General features: G+C 43.6%; 1 protein-coding gene across 1 annotated transcript in view; it reads right to left on the bottom strand.

Moving 5' to 3' along the window:
- kynu (kynureninase) overlaps window positions 1–22,875 on the bottom strand; it is a 242,978-nt gene that overhangs the window by 147,870 nt on the left and 72,233 nt on the right. Inside the window, exon 4 of the mRNA XM_085986656.1 lies at window positions 5,628–5,689. Coding sequence (XP_085842782.1) covers window positions 5,628–5,689 — 62 coding nt within the window. The remainder of the gene's footprint in view (window positions 1–5,627; window positions 5,690–22,875) is intronic.

Raw genomic sequence — 22,875 nt, 5'->3', positions numbered from 1 at the left:
TTGGGATATTTTTAGTGTCCTCTACTGTAAAGACTGATACAAAATATTTGTTCAGCGTCTTTGCCATCTCCATGTTCCCCACCACTAGTTTCCCGGTCCCATCCTCTAAGGGACCAACGTTCACTTTAGCCACCCTTTTTCTTTTTATATAGCTGTAGAAACTCTTGCTGTCTGTTTTTATATTTTTTGCTAGTTTACTTTCATAATCTATCTTCCCTTTCTTAATTAATCTTTTAGTTATTGTTTGCTGGCTTTTAAATGCTTCCCAATCTTCTATCCTCCCACTAGATTTGGCTACTTTATATGCCCTTGTTTTCAGTTGGATACTATCCTTTATTACTTTACTAAGCCACGGATGGCTGTCTTTTCTTTTACTCCCCTTTTTCCTCAGTGGAATATATTTATCTTGAAAGATGTGAAATATCTCCTTGAATGTAGACCACTGCTCTTGTACCGACTTACACTTTAATCTGTTTTCCCAGTCCACTTTAGTCAATTCTACTCTCATACCTTCATAGTCTCCTTTATTTAAGCTCAGTATGCTGGTTTGAGATCCAACTCTCTCACCCTCAAACTGAATTTGGAATTCAACCACTCATTCCAAGGGGATCCTTTACTAGGACATTTTTTATTAATCCTGTTTCATTACACAGGACCAGATCTAAGATTGCCTGTCCCCTGGTTGGTTCAGTTACATACTGCTCAAGGAACCCGTCCCTAATACACTCTATGAACTCTTCCTCAAGGCTGCCATGCCCAATTTGATTAGTCCAGTCAATATGAAAGTTAAAATCCCCCATGATTATAGCTGTTCCCTTATTACAAGCCCCAACTATTTCCTGATTTATACTCCGACCAACAGAGTTGCAACTGTTAGGAGGCCTATAGACTACGCCCACTAGTGACTTTTTCCCCTTCTTATTCCTTATCTCCACCCAAACTATTTCACTATCCTGACCCTTTGACCCAATATAATTTCTGACTATTGCAGTGATTCCATCCTTGATTAACATAGCAACCCCACCTCCCTTTCCTTCCTGTCTGTCCTTCCTAATTGTCAAATACCCTTGTATGTTTAGTTCCCAGTCATGATTATCTTGCAGCCATGTTTCCATAATGGGCACCAGATAATACCCATGTGTAGTTATTTCTACCGTCAACTCGTCATTTTTGTTACGAATGCTGCGTGCATTCAGATAAAGAACTTTCAAATATGTTTTCTGACAATTTATTCCTGCTTTTACCCCTTTTACTACTTTACCTTTATCATTATACATTCTGTCCCTTCCTGACACGCTCTGGTTTTTAATTCCCCCACTGCTACCTTGCTCTATTGCCTTCTCCGCTGTCATTTTTATTTTTCGTCTGGAGTTTCCGCTCGATTGCGGTTTTTTTTGCTCAGCCGGCGCAAAAGATCGCAGAATTTTAAGTGCAAATTGCGTTCAGCGCCACCCGAGTTTCCGCGATTTTTTGCAGTAGTTTTTTAAACATCGCGCTAGAAGCAAGCTTCGTCCACAGAAGTGGCCATGCCCCCAGGGTGAATTAATCACCGTTGGGAGTTTCCACTAATCGCGCTCGTTTGCGGGCCTTCGAGGAAGCTCCAAAAATTAAGCTGAAACTTTTGGGCACAAGGACAACCTTTTGAAAGGTTTTGACTGGATTTTTGTTAAGTTTACTAGGGAACCCACGACTATAGGCCAATCTAACTAGAAAATAGTTTTGTTTATTTTTAAAAGTCATTTTCAGTCATTTAAATTTGGGTTAATCACAGATGTTGAATTGACACTGTGATTTAAAATGCCTAATTTTTTGTGATAAACCCATTTTCAGCTGTATTAGTCACACAGAATCACAGAAACCCCACAGTGCAGATAGAGGCCATTTCGGCCCATCGAGCCTGCACCGACACATATCCCACCCGATCCCCGTAACCCCACGTATTTAATCCCCCCTAACACTAAGGGTCAATTTATCATAGCCAATCATCCTAACCCGCACATCTTTGGACTGTGGGAGGAAACCGGAGCACCCGGAGGAAACCCACGCAAACACGGGGAGAATGTGCAAACTCCACACAGACAGTCGCCCGAGGCCGGATTCGAACCCGGGTCCCTGGCGCTGTGAGGCAACAGTGCTAACCACTATGCCACCGTGCCGTCAAACTTTATCAAATTATCACTCTTGCATATATCAAGGAATTTTTTTACAGCAATTTCTTTTTAAAATTATGTTTTAAAATGCGCTGGTTCATGGCAAATTTTGCATTCAGCGATCTGCAAATGTGCTTGAGTGGAAACTCGGGGGGGGGAGAAACAAAATACTTTTCAAAATAGGCGTAATGTGCACCCAATGTTGAAACTCTACCCCATTATTCTGGTCACAAATATGGTTTGGGAAAAAAGAACACAGCTCCAATGGAATCTAACACTTCTGTTGCAGCTCAACTTTCTAAACACGAGCTGATTTAAGTGGGCCTATTTTACAAATGCATGTTACCAACAGGGAGCCTGGCCTGCTGGCCTTGTCTATCAGGGCAGGCTACCCATAATTTTCTGTTTATTAATTGTAATAAATGAAAAATTGTGGACCACGTGCTCACAAGCTCCCAACATGCACGACCTGCAGGCCAGGCTCCCTGTCAATACCATACATCTGAAAAATTAGCCCGGTACTAAATGAAGGATAAGGATGTTTGAAGGGTAAGCTCATTTAGTACATGTTCTGGCCTTGTGTTATGGACGTAAGAAAATGGCATGAGAATGGACATGAGAAAATAGGACAGGAAAATTAATTTTAGTGGAAGAACAAAGTTTGTGGAGAATAGATACAAAGATCTTTAAAAGCAGAATTATAGGTGGAGAAAGCCATGAAAATGTCACATAGGTTTTATGTATGGGGGCCACCAAATAGAAACACAAAGAGATTTTCAGAAATCAGTACCAGACACTTGCTAACCACAGTTGTAGTATTGTGTTTGGCTTAGGGTACCTCATTATAAAACGGATATTGGAGCCACAGAAAAGGCACAATGCAGATTCATCAAGGTGACACCAGGGATATGATTTCTTCCAGTGAGTAAAACCTGCTTTTCAAGTCTCTCATCATCATTTGAGAACATGATAATGAGAGACTTGAAAAATGGGCTGCATTCACTGGAGCAAATAAAGTTAAGGTAAGATCTAGTAGAAGTGATCAAAATTTTGAAAAGGTTAGAGGAAATAAATTAGTGAAAGATTATTTCCACTGATCAGTAACTGGGGTGAGAATAAAGGACATTTTTAAAATAAAAAGTGTTAGATTATTGAAAGCCATACTACCAGTTAAAGCAAAGTCAATCATAACATTTATGAGGGAAATGACTTGTAAAGGACACTGAAGGATATGGTGAAGGAAAATGGAGATGGGATGAATGTGGACAGCTTCAGTCGGAGAAGTGAGCAGCAGCGCAGGAACGCCGTACTGAATGGTAGCCACATGGTGTATTGAAATTTCCCCAATTCTATTAGCAGGTTGTAATTAGGAAAAAAAATAATTCTTCCATTTTTAGTAATAAAAAGAATTCCCCACCTCCAATACATTTTAGGAACAGAAAAGGATACAGGTGATGGTTGCCTTCTGGTACTTCCAGAACTACATGACTACACTTCTGATCGTGTAAAGTGGGTGATAATGAACCGGCAGCCCATTTTACATCTCTCCAAATTTTTATTTCCATTGACGTCGGGAGAGATGTAAACGGGCTGTTGACTCGCTATCGCCCATTTTACGCTATCACACAAAGTCAAGGTCTAGCCCACTATCTAAGTTCCATGAAGATTGGCCATTTGGATGAGGTACCAGAAGGCAACCAGCACCTGTGTGCTGAGGACAAAGAAAAAGAGAGAAAGAAGGAAAGGAAAGAGGATAACAAAAATACAGGGATGCACTGGATTGGAAAAGAATATGGTCCATCAAACTGATCGCAAAAACTAATACCCCTCAAGTTGCCCCTTTCTTTAATTATTTATCCAACTCTGCTTTTATATTTTTCTACACTATCATTCTTCACTGCCTCATGAGACAGACTATTCCACAGGTTCACCATCCTCCATGTAAAGTAGTTAAGTCTGAATCATCTACGAACCTTCCCTCTTCCAAACTTGAGCCTATGTGACTTGATTCTACAGTTTGTGGCAATCTCAAACATATTACTTGGTTCAATTTATCTATTCCCATGAGCATCTTGAATTCTCAAATAATATCTCCCCATAGCCTTTCCAGAGTAAACAATCACAGGCTCTTCAGCAATGTCTCACAGCTCCGAGGCCTTAAGCTATGTATTAGTTTTGGATGCCCCTTTCTACATTCATTGAATCATAGAATGGTTACAGCATGAATGAAGGTTATTCGGCTCGTCGAGCCCGTGCCAGCTCTCTGCAAGAGCACTTCAGCTAGTCCCACTCCCCTGCTCTTTCCCTGTAGCTCTGCAATTTTTTTTCCTTCAGGTACTTATCCAATTCCCTTTTGAAAGCCACGATTGAATCTGCCTCTACCACCCTTTCAGGCAGTGCATTCCAGATCCCAACCACTCGCTGCGTAAAAAAGTTTTTCCTCATGTCGCCTTTGGTTCTTCACCTTAATCACCTTAAATCTGTGTCCTCTAGTTCTCGACCCTTTTGCCAATGGGAACAATTTCTCTCTATCTACACTGTCCAGACCCCTCATGATTTTGAACACCTCTATCAAATCTCCTCTCAATCTTCTCTGCTCTAAGGAGAACAACCCCAGCTTCTCCAGTCTATCCACGTAACTGAAGTCCCTCATCCGTGGAATAATTCTCGTAAATCTTCTCTGCACCCTCTCTAAGGCCTTCACATCCTTCCTAAAGTGCAGTGCCTAGAATTGGACACAATACTCCAGTTGGGGCCGAACCAGTGTTTTATACAGGTTCATCATAATTTCCATGCTTTTGTACTCTATACCTCTATTCATGACGCATAGGATCCCGTAAGCCTTTTTAACTGCTTTCTCAACCTGCCCTGCCACCTTCAACGATTTGTGTACATATACCCCCAGGTCTCTCTGTTCGTGCACCCACTTTAGGATTGTAGTTCTTTGCCTGGATATCCTTACTGTAGTACAGTTACCAGAATTGTACTAGGGAGAAAAAAAGAAAGAGAAGAAAAGCACAACAAAAGAAGGTAAAGAAGAATAAAAGTGGGAGAGGAGAAGAAAATTGTTTTTAAAAAAGGACAAAACTGCTTTTAGAAGACTGCTTTTGGTGGCCTTTCTTGGTGGTTATTTTTAGTTCTGATGGATCTGTACCTGTGCAATAAATAATGGCAGGTAATATCTGGACTGTGCATGTGGTGTATACTGCTATGGCAATAGGAGGCAGTAGTTTTTTGTGTCGCTCATATTTTCATTGCACTGTTTTTAATATTGCTAAAATTGAATTACAAAAAGGTAATTGAGACAAGCACCCCTGTAATTTTTCCCAGTTGGGTAGGTGACCTCCACATGATGCACAGTGTAAGAAAAGAAGAAATGATTGTAATGCAAGTAGTTAGGGTGTACCAGCTCTTCAATGTATTAGAGTCTAATTGCATGATTTTTCAAAATGAAGTGCAGTAAAAATGACTTCTCACCAGCAGGAGATGCAAGTTCACAGTCAGTCCATTCATCAATGCAGTTTCTTCCTTTTTAGCACCTGTGAAATAGAAAGCTGTTAGTACAGTGTGTACCTTATAAAACCTGACTTTTGCTTTCATATCATGTTATACCATACCCTTTGTATATTCAGTGTGCTTCGCTTGAATACATTTAACGTCGCTACTACATTCAAGATACCAGACATCAAATACTGAATTCAACACAGCTGGCTTTGCTGGCAAACATCAGTTGCTTGGAAAGTTAGCTGCTCAATATAAGCTAGTTTATGGTATCCATGTACAAGGATTGTGTATAAGAAATGAGGGCAAAAATTGCAAGTCTCTGCTGTTGATGTGACTGTGGGTTAGAGATAGGGCTCGAACGCTGTCTCCCTGATTCTGCACCTTGCACTCCTCACCTGGTGAGGCTCCTCCACACCAGCAAAGCTGTCCTGAAATTATGCTGCAAAGTACCATAAGTGAGTGGCTGGTCAGCATTTCTTAATGTAGCTAAATCATAGACTCGTATACCACAAAAGGAGGCCATTTGGCCCATTATGCCTGTGCCGGCTCTTTGAAAGAGCTATCCAATTAGCCCCACTCCATTGTTCTTTCCCCCTAACCCTACAGATTTTTCCTTTTCAAGTATACATCCAATTCCCTATTTACCATTGAATCTGCTTCTACCATCCTTTCGGGCAGTACATTCCAGATCATAACAACGTACTGAGTAAAAAAAATTCTCCTCATTTGCCCCCTTCGATTTTTTGCCAATTATCTAAAATCTGTGTCCTCTGGTTATCGATCCTCCTGCCAGTGGAAACAGTTTCTCCCTATCTACATTATCAAAACACCTCATAATTTTGAACGCCTCTATTAATTCTCTATGATGATATTGGGTGAATAATGTTGATTTAAGAATATTGATGCAATCATTAATATAAATCAAAATAGTAAGCCTTCAGATACAAGTAGGCAGTTTTGCAAAACAAAAAATGCTAATCTACACCCCTACAGCTTCTAATATACCTTATAAGTAGAGATGAGGTAAGACTAGCAATGTGATGGTAATGAGAATCTGTACGTTTAGGTCCTGTTGTATGACCTTCAATATAAGTATTAGTCTTCTGCATAACATAAATAGCAGCATCTTGCAAGTCTTCATTATTTTTTATAAACCTACCAGGAACATATGTAGCAGAAAATTCTGGGAGCAAATGAACATCCCATTGACAAGTTCAGATACTTGGTCACTCACTTAAAGAGATTAAACAAAACCTTGAAGCTCTCAAGCAGCAATGTTGTGGTAACTAAGGAGCACAAGTGAGGGCAACCCCATATTTCAAATGATTTAATCACAAAGGGTGATATAATTTGGTCATTAACAGATTCCCAAAGATGCACACTAACATTCCACCTCTAATTATATCAGCAAGGCAAGATTTCTGGAATGAATACATGTAAAATATTTTGTAGCGCTTTCAGTGTTGCAGATCATCAGCCAAATGTACTATGCCAGGATCAGATAAAACATTTTTTTTAAACTACTGGATCTGCCATTGACATGATATTGAACTATCTTGTATCACTTCGATCTTCAATAAGAAATTATCTGTTAATAATTTACCAGTGCACCTTATTCCAGAGTCTTGCTACAATTAGTGCTTTACTTCGCACTTCATATAACGGCAATTGGAATAGACTAATTCTCCATTTTGTAATCTGACATCACTATAGAAAAACAAATTGCAAATGCTTTGAAAACACATCCCTTGCAAATGTAATCCTTATACTGAAATAACTTTTTTCCCAGTGTGAATTAAATTGGGTGAATAATTTTCACTGGGTAGGGTGATGCTTAGCAAAGCTTTCCTGGATAAATCACAACTTTTGACAGCTAACAAAAGGTTTCAGAGAATGCATTTGAAACAGCAATTACATCCATTTCATATCTATCCGGCACACATCTCTTCATTCCATTAAAATGATACTGCACAATGACTTGTGCATTTCTTACCATTTAAAAATGTACAGTCACTACAATGTCAATTGATGCATTTAATTCATTATATCTAAGATGTGGCATTACTGAGAGAGTGCAGAACATTTTGAGGGGGAAGGGGAACAGCCAGAAGTTGTGATCCATGTTCAAACCAATGACATAGGAAGGAAAAGGGTTGAGGCCCCGCAGTCAGAGTTTCAGGAGCTAGGGAGGAAGTTCAAAAGCAGGACCTCAAAAGTTAGTAATCTCTGGTTTACTCCAAGTGCCACGAGCTAGTGAGTGTAGGAATAGTAGGATAAGCCAGGTTAATGTGTGGCTGGAAAAATGGTGCAGGAGGGAAGGCTTCAGAATCTTGGGCATGGGGACCAGTTCTGGGGCAGGAGGGATCTGTTCAAGATGGACGGGTTGCACCTCAATAGAGCTGAGACCAATGCCCTCACGGGGAGGTTAACTAGTGCTTTGGGGGAGGGTTTAAACTAATTTGGCAAGTGAATGGGCACCAGGATCAAACATTAGAGAGGAGAAACAAGGTGCACAGAGGACTGGGAGAGACAAATAGCACTATAGTAAAGAATAGTTCAGAAACAGGAGGGATCAGACAGGGGGCAAATTGCGAGCAGTCTAAGATCAGTTTGTAGTGTACAAATGCACATAGCATGATAAATAAGGTTGGTGAGCTGCAGGCACAAGTCTCTACATGGGTCTATGATATAGTGGCTCACAGAAGGAGAGGATTGCGAACTTAATATTCCTGGCTACAAGATATTCAGGAAAGATACGGAAGGGAAGGAAAGAAAGGGGGGGTGGGCGGTATTGATCAACAAAACTATTAGAGCGCTGGAAAAGGATGATGCCAATTAAAAATTGGTAGGTATAACTGTGGTGTATGTGCCTTTAAGAGCCCCAGGTGTGCGTAATGCCGGTAATTGCCACTTGGGCTATATAAGCCTGTGTATTGTGTATATCCTTTAGAACCCCCCCCAGACTTGCTTAGTAAATACCTATGAACCAACTCCTGTCTTCAGTGTCTTTATCTACACACGGACACTACAGTGGCGACGAGGATCGGATTCGAACCGACGCGTGCAAGAGGGTGTAGAAGGGTTGCATAAGTCACCTGAAAAAATTGAAGCAGTTATAAAAGCCCCAGCACCTGAAAATGTTTCACAATTGAGGTCATTCCTGGGATTAATAAATTACTATCATAAATTTTTACCGAACTTATCAACTATTCTACACCCTCTTAATGATCTTCTACACACAGGAGTGATTTGGAAATGGAACGAAGACTGTAAACGTGCCTTCCATAAATGTAAAGACTTAATCACATCCGAGAAAGTTTTGGCTCATTACAACCCATCACTACCAATCAGACTGGCGTGCGATGCATCCCCTTACAGCATAGGAGCGGTATTGTCCCATAGATTCCCTGATGGCTCGGAACGGCCGATAGCTTTTGCGTCACGCTCATTGAACTCAGCTGAGCGTAACTATTCCCAGATAGACAGGGAAGCACTCAGCCTGGTATGGGGAGTGAAGAAATTCAACCATTACCTACACGGACAAAAATTTACCTTGCTGACTGACCATCAACCCCTCATCTCCATATTCAACCCTAAGAAAGGTGTCCCCATTATGACGGCACAAAGACTACAGAGGTGGTCCCTTTTTCTAGGGGCACACCAATACAACATTGAATACAAAGGGTCAAAACAGCATGGGAATGCTGACGGTTTATCGCGCCTGCCATTGCCAACGATAGAAGAGGCACCTACAGTAGACCCAGTAGAGATATTCCACTCTACCATAGTGGAATGTCTACCGGTGACAAATTCTGCCATTGAAAGGGAGACCAGAAATGACCCTACTCTCTCACGGGTCTACGATTTAACAATGAAGGGATGGCCAGCACATGGCGAACCACTGTTGCCAGCATTCTCGCAAAGAAGAGAACAGCTGTCAGTGTGCCGAGGAACCTTGATGTGTGGATCCAGAGTGGTGATTCCACCCAAACTCCAGGATAAAGTGCTAAAGGAGCTTCACGAGGGGCATCTGGGTGGAGTGAAAATGAAGAACCTAGCTAGGGCGTTTGTATGGTGGCCAGGTATCGATGGAGACATCGAAGACATGACCAAGAGCTGCCTAGGATGCCAGAAGGTCCAAAATGCTCCGCCACAGGCCCCTCTACATCCATGGGAGTGGCCCTCATCTCCCTGGCAAAGGGTGCATATCGACTTTGCTGGTCCATTTATGGACTCAATGTTCTTAATCGCAGTTGATGCACACTCCAAGTGGCCGGAGGTAATAAAGATGTCCTCCACCACCACGGAAAAAACCATCACAGTATTAAGGACCATATTTGCCAGGAATGGGCTGCCGGAACAGATATGTTCTGATAATGGACCGCAATTTGTGTCCGAAGAATTCAGAAAGTTCTTAAAGAACAATGGGGTAAAGCACTACACGTCCGCCCCATACCATCCCGCCACCAATGGATTGGCTGAAAGGTTTGTCCAGACCTTTAAGAAGGCCATAAAGGCCATGAGTAATGAAGACATAAAACTTCAGCACAAGGTGGATAACTTCTTATTTGCATATAGGAATGCAACACATATGGTTACAAACCAAACTCCCGCCATGATGTTCTACAATAGAAACCTAAGATGCCGGCTGGATTTGGTCAAGCCCAACATCCGAAGGGACGTGGAGAACCGGCAGTTTCAGGGCATGAATGAAAGGCCAACTAGGGCCTTCCAGATAGGCCAACCGGTTTTGGCCCGGGACTACCGTACCGAGAAATGGCAGCCTGGAACTATCTGCACACGACTAGGACCACTGATGTATACCGTGGACATCGGAGAAAGCATAATAAGGCGCCATGCTGACCAAATCATCAAGTCATCCGAAAAGGGACAACCTACACCACCACGCTATACATCTAACGATGAAGTAGAGATACCCATATCTACCTCCGATCCAGTGATACTGGAACCCGATGAACCCGACACTGGCCTTCAAGCCGAATCAGCCTTGCCAGAAGAACCTACCACACCACCAGAAACTACTACTCCCCCGAGGCGTTATCCGGACCGAGTCAGGAAGCCTCCTGAGAGACTAACTTATAATTAATTAATACAGCAATGTATATTATTTTGCATATAACATGTAATTAATAATTACTTAAAATATGATGTACTAGTTAGCTAGAAGGGGAGGAATTGTGGTGTATGTGCCTTTAAGAGCCCCAGGTTTGCGTAATGCCGGTAATTGCCACTTGGGCTATATAAGCCTGTGTATTGTGTATATCCTTTAGAACCCCCCCCCAGACTTGCTTAGTAAATACCTATGAACCAACTCCTGTCTTCAGTGTCTTTATCTGCACACGGACACTACAATAACATTAATTCAACAATGGAGGAGATGGTTTGGGTACAGAGTGGTCCCATTCCCACGAGGTGGAAAGGAAGGGCATCCAAAGTTAACGCTCACTGGATGACTAAAGAAAAAAGGGGGGAAATTTGGTTGATTAGCACCTCCCGTTAGCGCCCCAGACCAGATATTGAGTGGTGCCTCCTGCCTTTCTGCCTGCCGCTAGGTAGAGGGGAACATTTTGCAGTCCGGAAGGGACTGGGGGAGTGCTATTTAAAGGAGGCCACTTCCTGCCTTTTTTTGTCGGCGACATTTTTGCACCGCGCATTCTGAGAGAGGGAGAGAGACTTCTGGAGAGATTCAACGCTGTGTGAGGAGTTTTGGGTACTTAGCAACACTTTGCAGGTTCATTTTGATTTGACCTTCCTTGCATCGATTTAGAAGAGACTATGAGGGCTGCACTCTGAGCTCTTTCCCTGTTCTTTCCAGCAGAATTGATGTACAGGACTCTCCAGGCCGAGATTCAAGGCTGCAATGAGCAGGGTGTGGCTGGAGAGCAAGGTTGACCCTCCCCTTTAAGAACTGGCCGGCGCCAGTTTATCTGTGTTCCATTGCTGACTGACATCACCTAAGCTTCGCCAGCGCTCTGAGGTAGCGTCTCGCTCCTCGGCGTTAGCGCCTTAAGAGAGGTGTGTAGCACCTGATTTAGCACTCAAATCACCTCCAGGGGGCGATAGAGGCCAAGTTTGCAGTCAGAGGAGATAATTAACACCAGGCGCTAAACTTTGCGCCTGGCCGATAATTGCGCCCTAAATGGGGCGATACCAAATTTCTCTCCCAAAGAGATTAAAATGAAACAGAAAAAGGAGACTTGTGACAGTTGCAAGGCTCATAATACAGTAGAGAACCAAACGTGGATAGAGAACTGGCTGGCGGATAGAAAACAGAGAGTTGGAATAAACGGCTCGTTTTCGGAGTGGCAGGCAGTGACCAGCGGGGTGCCGCAAGGATCTGTCCTGGGACCCCAGCTGTTCACAATATATATAAATGATCTGGATCAGGGAATTGGATGCAATATTTCCAAATTCGCTGACGACACTAAACTAGGAGGAGGGGTGGGCTCTGATGAGGATGTCAGGAGGCTACAGTGCGATTTGGACAGGTTGGGGGAATGGGCGGATACGTGGCAGATGCACTATAATGTGGATAAATGCGAGGTTATCCACTTTGGGGGTAAAAACAGGAGGGTAGATTATTATCTAAATGGCAATAGATTGGGAGATGGGGAAGTGCAGAGGGACCTGGGTGTTCTTGTGCACCAGTCACTGAAGGAGAGCATGCAGGTGCAACAGGCGATTAAGAAGGCAAATGGTATGTTGGCCTTCATATCAAGGGGGTTCGAGTATAGGAATAGGGATACCTTACTACAGCTGTACAAGGTGCTGGTGAGACCGCATCTGGAGTATTGTGTACAGTTTTGGTCGCCCCATCTGCGGAAGGATGTTCTTGCCATGGAAAGAGTGCAACGGCGATTCACCAGGCTGATACCTGGAATGGCGGGAATGACCTACGAAGAGAGATTAAATAGTTTGGGCTTGTACTCACTGGAGTTTAGAAGATTGAGAGGGGATCTCATCGAAACATATAAAATTATGGCAGGCCTGGACAGGCTGAATTCAGAGAGAATGTTTCCAATGGCCGGGGAGCACAGAACCAGGGGCCACAGTCTAAAAATAGCGGGCAAATCATTTAAAACAGAGATGAGGAAGAATTTCTTCACTCAAAGAGTGGTGAGCCTGTGGAATTCCCTGCCACAGAGGGCTGTGAAGGCTAATTCAATAAATATTTTCAAGAGAGAATTGGATATATTTCTGAAGGCTAAGGGGATTAAGGGTTACGGAGAAAAGGCGGGGACGGGGTACTGAACTGGTAAGATCAGCTATGATCTCAGACGAAGATCAGCCATGATCTCATTGAATGGCGGAGCAGGCTCGAAGGGCCGAATGGCCTACTCCTGTTCCTATCTCTATGTTTCTATGTTTCTATGAATACAGAAAGTACAGAGAAGATATAAAAGAGGGAATAAGAGGGGCAAAAAAGAGTATGAGAATAGATTAGTGGATAACATAAAAGGGAACCCAAAAGTCTTTTATAAACATATATATATCATAAAAGGATAGTCAAAGGAAGGTGGGACCAATTAGGGACAAAAAAGGAGAGCTTCTTATGGAGACAGAGGGCATGGTCTTCACTGGAGAAGAGGATGCTACCAATGTAGCAGTGGAGGAGATGGTAGTAGCGATATTGGATAGGATAAAAATAGATAAAGAGGAGGTACTTAAAAGTTTGGCAGTACTTAAAGTAGAAATGTCACCCAGTCCAGATGGGATGCATCCTAGGCTACTGAGGGAAGTAAGGGTAGAAATTGCAGAGGCACTGTCCACAATCTTCCAGTGCTTCCTAGTTATGGTGGAGGTGCCAGAGGACTGGCGGATTGCAAATGTTACACCCCTGATCAAAAAACGGGAGAGGGATAAACCCGACAATTACAGGACAGTAAGCCTAATGATGGTGAGGAAACTTTTAGAGACAGTAGCAGGCTGCTACCAGATATAACAAATAAGGACTTTGGGAGTGCTGTGGGGCCGGGAGGAACACTCCTGCTCCACATTCAGGTAAGTATTCTTTTTAAAATCTACATTTTTGGTCAGCCTCCAGTGGTCCATTTAAAGACTACTGGTCAGCCCGCATGTAGACGTGGCTATCCTGAATGCAGCAGGCTGAATTCAGGGCAACCCGATTTCAGAAAGGAGCCTCAAACAGATTTTAGGCCCCCTATTTGTATATGCAGGCATGGGCTCTACCTAGACGCCTATACTTAAGCATTTACCAATATAATGGGCGGCACATGTCCAGCATATTGGACGCTTCAGTGCTTGTTTTAAGCCTATAGAATTAATTTCTAGGCCATAATGTGGTAGAAGAGCCTCAATGGGTAAACTCTATCTAGAATATATTTTCTACTGATATCTTATTACTCCAGGTGTGATGGTTGTAGTATTTGCTATATCAGATGGTTTGCTTTTACATGTGTAAAAAATGTTGTCCATTTGGTTTATTCAACATTTTAAAATAATATGGATTTCTACCAGTGACGCTAGCAAACCCACATTTGAATTTGTCGCAGCAAGTTGGCATAGCTGCTATCAACTCTCCTACATACCAGAATGTGTTTTTAAGCCACATAAAATATGTTGCAATGTAACGGCTTATAGATTCAGCTAGGCTGCTGGCAGCCCAGGTTTATTCTCTGCAAGCACTGTGAAGTCAAGAAGATTACAACAAGCCGCACAAACTGTATCTGTATAGAAATAGAATGAAGAAAAGCTTTGGCTGAGCGATCATGAGGAGTGAAATCTTTTCTACAGTAGTCACAATGTCAGTGTAGTGTCATCAGCAAGTTTTATTCTGCCCAATCACAGAAGATGTAAATACAAGTACTGTACACACTGTGAAGCCAATTTTTTTTTAAACTGTGTCATAATAACAACAACAGCTTGAATTTACAGAGTGCCTTTAACATAGTAAACCATCCCTCGGCACCTCACAGGAGCATTATCAAACAAAGTTTGACACCAAGCCACATAAGAAAGTATTAGGAAAGGTGACCAAAAGCTTTGTCAAAGAGGTAGGTTTTACAGAGCATTTTAAAGGAGGAGACAAAGGTAGAGAGATGGAGAGGTTTAGGGAGGGAATTCCAGAGCTTAGGGTCTTGGCAGCTGAAGGCACGGCCGCCAATGGTGGAGCTATTAAAATTGGAGATGGGCAAGAGGCCAGAATCGAAGGAGCGCAGAGATCTCGGAGGGTTGTAGGGCTCAAGGTGGCTACAGAGACAGGAATGGAGGGATTTGAAAACAAGATGAGAATTTTAAAAATTGAGGGGTTGCCGGAGCGGGTGCCAATGTAGGTCAGTGAGCACAGGGGTGATGGGTGAACGGGACTTGGTGCGAGTTAGGACACGAGCAGCAGAGTTTTAGATGAACTCAAGTTTACCGAAAGTGCAAGATCGAAGGCCGGCAAGGAGAGCATTGGAATATTTGAGTCTAGAATTAATAAAGGCATGGATGAGGGTTTCAGCAACAGATGAGCTTAGGCAGGAGTGGGGACGAATAATGCTGCGGTGGTGGAAGTAGGCGGTCTTGGTAATGGTGAGGATCTGGGGGCAGAAGCTCAGCTAAGGGTAAAATTGGACCCCCATGTAACAAACAGCCTGGTTCAGTGACCAGGAAAAGGGATGGAGTTGGTGGCAAGAATTTGTGGCAGGGACCAAAGGCAATGGCTTCAATCTTCCCAATATTTAGTTGGAGGAAATTTCTGCTCATCCAATACTAGATGTCGGACAAGCATCATGATAAATCAGAGGCAATAGAGGGGTCCAGAGAGGTGGTGGCGAGGTAGAGCTAGGTGTCATTAGCGTGCATGTGGAATCTGACATTGTGTCGCCGAAGCGTAGCATGTAGGTGAGAAATAGGAGGGGGGCCAAGGATAGATCCTTGGGGGACTCCAGACGTAAAGGTGCAAGAGTTGGAAGAGAAGGCATTGCAGGAGATTCTCTGGCTATAATTGGATAGATAATTCCCATGTGGTAATTATAGTATCTGGTTGATTGACTGTCCACAAATGAGACATCGCACATTCAGTAAAAATGGATAACCCATAGATGTACACAGTCACCAAAATAGGGTCATCTCATGGTAATTAGTGAAATATGGCCAGGTACTGGTGCTAGATTTAAGAATCTACAACAATGATGTAAGCAAGTAGGAGCTCACAGCAAAGCAGAAATTGAGTAGAAATCATTTCCAAAAACAGGCTATAGGATATATTGAAAATTGAATACTATAATTAATGGGCATTTTGACGCCTTAGCAGAAGATGTAAAAAGTAGTGAAATCAAAGAAAAGTCAGTCAAAGAAGATGGCAATGCAGCATAGTATAGAATACACAATGGCAGAATAACATTCAATGACAATCAAAAGAGACATGTGGAGTGGAACAACCATGACCTAAAGGGAAAGATTCTGAAAGGATAATCTGAAATAACTCATGCTCAAAGGATCAGTTCAGGTGCAGTAATTGGTGTGGGAAACCGAATAATCAAAATGATTCTCAGAGCTATCAAACTGAACAATCACTCACTGCCCTCCCACCATCAACTAACTATTGAAGAATCAGATATTAATCTCCAGTTGCAAAGTACAAGATCGTAAATTCACAAGATAATTATGATCAGGAAGAACATTTGGCCCACTTAAACTCATCCATTTAGAACACCCACAGTGCTCCCTATTACAGCACCCAACTGTCTCTAAAATGACTCCAGGTTTTCACTTCCAATAGTGTGTTCCATGTTTCCCTTTCTACACCATTTAATGTATTGTATACTCCTACACAGACTCTTCCCCGTTGCTCCCTTTCAAGGTTGAACAGCCAAAATTTCTCCAGTCTTTTTCATTATAATTTATTCCCCCAATCCCAAGGATACTTTATTCAAGGTGTGGGCTGACTAGAGAACTGTACTGTTCCAGTAAAGTAACCTCAGACTTATAATCAATATAATGCAACTTTGTTGATTGGTGTACCATAGTGACTCAACATGTTACACGGTGAGTTTACTAATACTCTTAGATCTCTTTCAACTTCATCCTTAGGTAGTTCAACACCATTCATAGAGTACATATGTCACTCCTTTCTTCCAATATTAAGTAGCTTACAATTTATCCGTATTGAATATCATCTGCCATTTGCTGTCCAATTACAGATTTTATCTGGTTTTCTTTGTAGGTCCTCGAATGCTTCATCAGACTCAACTGCTGCTACCGCAGCCACCAATCTTCCCCTTCCCTGGTTTAGTTTAATTGTCACTGAGTTTCTGAATCAAAGCCATTGATTATAAATTAGAAACTGTAAGGGCTCCAGTACTGATTCTGAAACAGTACTTCAGTTCCTCACTCCCTCCACTTCAACACATTTCATTCCCGTAGCAAGCACCTGCTGTTACCTTTCTTTCAGTTAACTTCTTATCCATATTCAGATTTCATTGAATTCAGGCTGGCTATGCTAGATTATCTATTAGCCTTTGAAACGGAAACAGTACTGTATTAAAAAAATGAAAAGACATTAGAATTCAAGATAATACAACAGAGGTACTGAACGTGATAGGACTAAGGCAGCTTTGCTCCACTAGGTTTGTCGTCAAGTGCAAAAGGTAGAACCCCCACTGTGTTGTGTCCGTGTATATTAAGACACAGACTGCGGAGAACGGTACAACAGGTGTTTACTCAACGTGGCTCACAGTGGAACTGATCTGTACAGATTACTACTCAGTGTTATATACAGGTGTGGTCACTGCCGGTACTGCAGTATACATGAGCTGTAAAAGATAGTTCCCCCCCTTAAAGGTATATACATTACAATTCCTCCCCTTTTAGATTAACAGTACCATAACACTCATTTAACAATTAAATATCAAACTAATTACAATTAACACTTTTAACATGCAACATTAGCTGAAAATAGTCTATTTATATATTCAGTCTTTGGGGAGGCTTCCTGATCCTTTCTGGATAGCGCCTTTCCCGAGTGTCTTGCTTTTGGTGCGGAGGCGATTCTGGCTCCCTGTCGTCGGTTGGTTCATCAGCTTCCGATGCTACTGTTTCTGGGGTAGATGCGACCTGTACGTCGGGTTCATCACCAGGTATGTATGGGCAAGGCATGGGGTTGACTTGTTCCTGTGACTCTAGGATCTGGTCAGCATGGCGTCTCACGATGCTCTCCCCAACGTCCACTGTGTACATTAGTGGGCCCTGCCGTGTGCATATCGTTCCTGGCTGCCATTTTTCTGTTCGGTAGTCGCGGGCCAAGACTGGTTGCCCTACATTGAAGCTCCTTGTTGGCTTCTCATGGATGTGCTGGAATTGCTTACTCTCAACATCTCTTCGTACATTTGGTCTGAGCAAATCCAGGCGAGATCTTAACCTTCGGTTAAAGAACATCATGGCTGGGGCCTGGTTGGTGACTGCATGTGTCGCAGGCGAACAGGAAATTGTCCACCTTGTGCTGCAGCGGAATGTTGTCATTGTACATAGCCTTTATTGCCTTCTTAAAGGTTTGTACGAACCTCTCAGCCAATCCATTTGTGGCTGGATGATATGGGGTGGATGTGTAATGCCTTACCCCATTCTTTTTCAAGAACCTCCGGAACTCTTCGGACACAAACTGTGGTCCGTTGTCGGAGCAAATCTGTTCTGGCAAGCCATTCCTGGCAAAAATGGTCCGTAGGACTGCAATAGTTTTCTCTGTGGTGGTGGAGGACATTTTGATGACCTCAGGCCATTTCGAGTGCGCATCCACAGCTATTAAAAACATTGAGTCCATGAATGGACCAGCAAAATTAATATGCACCCATTGCCATGGAGATGAGGGCCACTCCCATGGGTGTAGAGGGGCCTGTGGTGGTGTATTTTGGACTTTCTGGCATCCTGAGCAGCTCTTGGTCAGGTCCTCGATTTGTTTATCGATTCCCGGCCACCACACATAAGCCCTGGCTAGGCTTTTCATTTTTACCCCTCCCAGATGACCCTCATGAAGCTCATTGAGCACTCTATCCCTTAACTTGGGTGGAATTACCACTCGGGATCCACACATCAAGGTCCCCTGGCACACTCACAGCTGTTCTCTCCTTGGCGAGAATGCTGGCAACAGTGAGTCGCCATGTGCTGGCCATCCCTTCACCGTCAAATCATATACCCGAGACAGTGTTGGGTCATTTCGGGTTTCCTTTTCGATACAAGCGTTAGTTACCAGTAGGTATTCAACTATAGTCGAATGGAATATTTCGACAGGATCCACTGCTGGTGCTTCCTCCGCAGTAGGCAGTGGCAGGCGTGATAGCCCATCAGCATTTCCATGCTGTTTCGTGCCCTTATATTCAATCTCATAGTGGTGCGCCCCTAGAAAAAGTGACCATCTTTGTAGTCGTTGCGCAGTCATCACCGGAATGCCCTTTTTCGGATTAAAAATGAAGACAAGAGGCTGGTGATCAGTCAGCAAGGTGAATTTCTGCCCGTGCAGATAGTGATTGAACATTTTCACTCCCCACACTAGGCTGAGGGCCTCCCTGTCAATCTGGGCGTAGTTATGTTCGGCTGAGGTTAGTGATCGTGACACAAAGGCTATTGGCCTCTCTGAGCCGTCCGAGAATTTGTGCGACAGCACCGCTCCAATGCCATAGGGTGACGCATCACATGCCAACCGAATTGGTAATGCAGGGTTGTAATGGGCCAATACCTCTTTCGATGTGATTAGTGTTTTGCTCTTCTGGAAAGCTTGTCTACATTCGTCACTCCACTTCCATGGCACCCCAGTTTGCAGTAGGGTGTTCAGTGGGTGTAGTATTTTAGACAAATTTGGCAAGAACTTATGGGAGTAGTTTACCAGCCCGAGGACGACCTCAGTTGTGACACATTTTCCGGTGCTGGAGCCTTGACTACTGCCTCAATCTTCTCTGGGGACTTATGTAGCCCCTCTTTATCGATAACGTGGCCACAATACGAGATCTGTTTTCTAAAAAACTTGCATTTGGGGCGGTTAGCTCGGAGACCATATTCCTGCAATCTAGTGAGCACCTGCTCCAGGTTGGCAAGGTGATCACTGTCATTTTCGCCCATGACCAGGATGTCGTCCAAATAACACTGGGTCCCTGGGATCCCTTGCAGGACTTGTTCCATTGCCCTCTGCCAAATAGCCGGAGCTGATGCTACCCCGAATACCAGCCGGTTGTATTGGTAGAGACCTTTATGGTTGTTGATTGTGAGGCATTTTTTGATGCTTCTTCTACCTCCATTTGCAGATACGCCTGGGCCAGATCAATCTTAGTGAAGCGTTTCCCTCCAGATAGCGAGGCGAAAATATCTTCAAACCGCGGAAGTGGATATTGTACGGTGTGAAGGACCGGGTTCACTGTTACCTTAAAGTCCCCACAGATGCAAAGCTTCCTTGGTTCCCCAGGCGTGCTGCTCAATGACTTTTTCATCACAGGGACGATGGGTGTAGCCCACTCGCTCCAGTCTACCTTGGACAGTACACCTGAACGTTCCAGACTCTCCAGCTCTGCTTCGACTGCTGGGCGGATCGCATAAGGTACCGGTCTGGCCTTAAAAAATTTTGGGCTTGCGTTTTCTTCAATTTTAATCATCGCTGTCATGCCTTTTAGTGTTCTGAGTCCTTGCTGGAACACTTCTTTCGCGTCAGTTAGGATCTTTGATAGTTGCCCAGGTGTGACGTCGTCATCCTTTTTGTCAGCCACAGTCAGTGCCTGTATGGAATGCCAATCCAGTTGTATTTTCCGGATCCATTCACATCCCAGTAATGGTGGTCCTCCATCTTGCAATACATACAGGTCTAGTTTTGGTGTTTCCTTACCATTATATATAACGGTCACCCTTATTTTTCCTTTGGGGTAGACTTTTTGCCCCGTGTACGTCTTCAAAATAATTTTTGTGTCTCTCAAGGGTATGTGTGAGAATAGCCGCTCAAAGTCCCATCAGTTTATGACTGTTAGGGCTGATCCTGTGTCCAATTCCATCTTTACCTGGACTCCTGCTACCTTGAGAGTGACCCAAATGGTTCGGTGATCCTCCGTTGTGATCACATTATGTAGTTTCAGACAACTCAGTTCCCTGCTTTCGGAGTCGTTATCACTCTTTTGTTCGTCTGAACTATTCTCCGTCATCTTATGTACCTTCTTGTACTTTCCTTTGGTAGGTTTTGATTGCTGGTTTTCTTTCCCGACCTGCAGACTCATGCTATGTGTCCTACTTTTCCACACTGTCTGCACACTTTGTCTTTGAACCAGCAATCATTCTGGTCGTGTGTTGTTCTGCCGCAGCAATAGCACTTCTCTGTTCCATATGACATTTCGTTTGTGCCATATTCTTGCGGTCTCTGTTGTATCTCTGCAGCGCCCCGTGCTGCTGCTTCATATGATACCGCAATGCTGAAAGCTTTTTCCAGCGTAAGGTCCTTTTCAGATAAAAGACGTTTCTGGGTTCCTTCACTTTGAAGCCCACACACAAACTTGTCCCTTAAGGTATCTGCCAGTCCCGCTCCAAACTGGCAGTGTTTCGATAGTTTGCGCAGTTCTGTTAAATAATCAGTATTGCTTTCATCCTTATGCTGGTTCCGTTTGTGAAACTTGAATCTTTCTGCTATCAGCAGCGGTGTGGGGTTTAAATGTTCCTGTAGTGTTGTTACTATGTCTTCAAAACTCTTTTCCATTGGCTTCGTTGGGGTTACTAGATTTCATAATAAACCATACGTCTTTGCACCCATTAAATTTAACAATACCGACGCTTTCTTGTCATCTGACACCTCATTTGCCTTGCAGTACACCTCTATTCGTTCGACATATGTAGTCCAATCTTCGACTTCATTGTCAAATGCGGTGATACTGCCACTCTTTGGCATTTTGGGTGTGGTTTAAAATGGCGTCTCCCAATGACTTAAAATGGCGTCTCCCGCGCTTTCCTTCCTCCCCCGCTGCTGCCAACGCCGCTCTCGGCGGTCCTCGTGGCAATGGCGATGCCTCGCGGGTTTCTGTGCATCTCTCTCTCCCTCTCTCTGATGCTGCTCGGCCCCTGAACACCGGCTGCACCCTGTGCGCTCTGTCCTCTCTCTCTCTCCCCCGTTGACGCTGCTCGGCCCTTTGCTGTGCCGCTCGGTCGGGCTCTAGCCCGCCGCTGTCCGGGAAGGGTCTGCGCACTACCTGTTGCCAGCCCGTTGCGCTGGACCACCCCGTCTGGAAAGCCAAGCCTGGCTCTCGACAGCCTCCCCCGCAATTCTCGAGTCTCTGCTGGATGACTGGGCGGCTGCCCGTGGTCGACGCCCGAGTCTCTGGCCTTGACCTCCAATCCACTGATCTCCAGGAACGAATCCCCGGGAGGTGATGCAGAGTTGCAGGTAGGTTCGAACTTGCCTTGTCGCCAATGTTGTGTCTGTGTATAATAAGACACAGACTGCAGGAGAAACGGTACAACAGGTGTTTACTCAACGTGGCTCACAGTGGAACTGATCTGTACAGATTACTACTCAGTGTTATGTACAGGTGTGGTCACTGCCGGTACTGCAGTATACATGAGCTGTAAAAGATAGTTCCCCCCCTTAAAGGTATATACATTACACACTGAGCAACTGGGAAACCATTGTACTGGAAAGCACATAAAGTGCCAAAATTGATTGGTGAGAGGGTAGTTTCATTGCAGTTCTCTGCTACCAATTTCAGCATCTGTTTTTCTGTATCCATTGATGCCCTCTGCCCTTCTGTTTTTCCCCTGACATTTTCATTCTTTTCCCATTTGCCCTCAAGTAGATTAGGAAAAAGGAAAATAAAGGTATGATTTTTTTTTAAAGCCAAAATATGTGGAAGTTATTATAAAATCCTCTCCCAAGTTTCTGTCTAAGATGTTGCCAGAACAGGTGTGAGGAATGGTTTCATACAGAGCAAATACTTTAAGGAGTCACTATCATTCCCTGGTTTTGACCAAAGCTTGCAAAAAGTGGTTTGAAACCCATGCTCTATTTTTCTAACAGTACATGTTAGCCCTATGACTAGGAAGGAAAATAATCCTGCATGAGTGTATGGTCACACAAATGTATCCAAAACATTATGGGGCAGAATTTGTGGTTGGTATGATGGTGTACTCTCAGAGTACGTCGTCATACCACCTTTGAAATTGACCGCAAGTTTGGGATTTGCCAAAATCTAAATCCTGAACTTGCAATGTGTCAAGTTCTGACTAAACAGATCATCCGCTG

This window comes from Somniosus microcephalus, chromosome 4 (genome assembly GCF_052327205.1).
Source record: "Somniosus microcephalus isolate GS21.2 chromosome 4, FLI_Smic_1.0, whole genome shotgun sequence".
In the NCBI taxonomy this organism is placed as follows: domain Eukaryota; kingdom Metazoa; phylum Chordata; class Chondrichthyes; order Squaliformes; family Somniosidae; genus Somniosus; species Somniosus microcephalus.
Note: the sequence above shows the minus strand (reverse complement) of the source record. Positions and strands in the feature narration are given on the sequence as shown.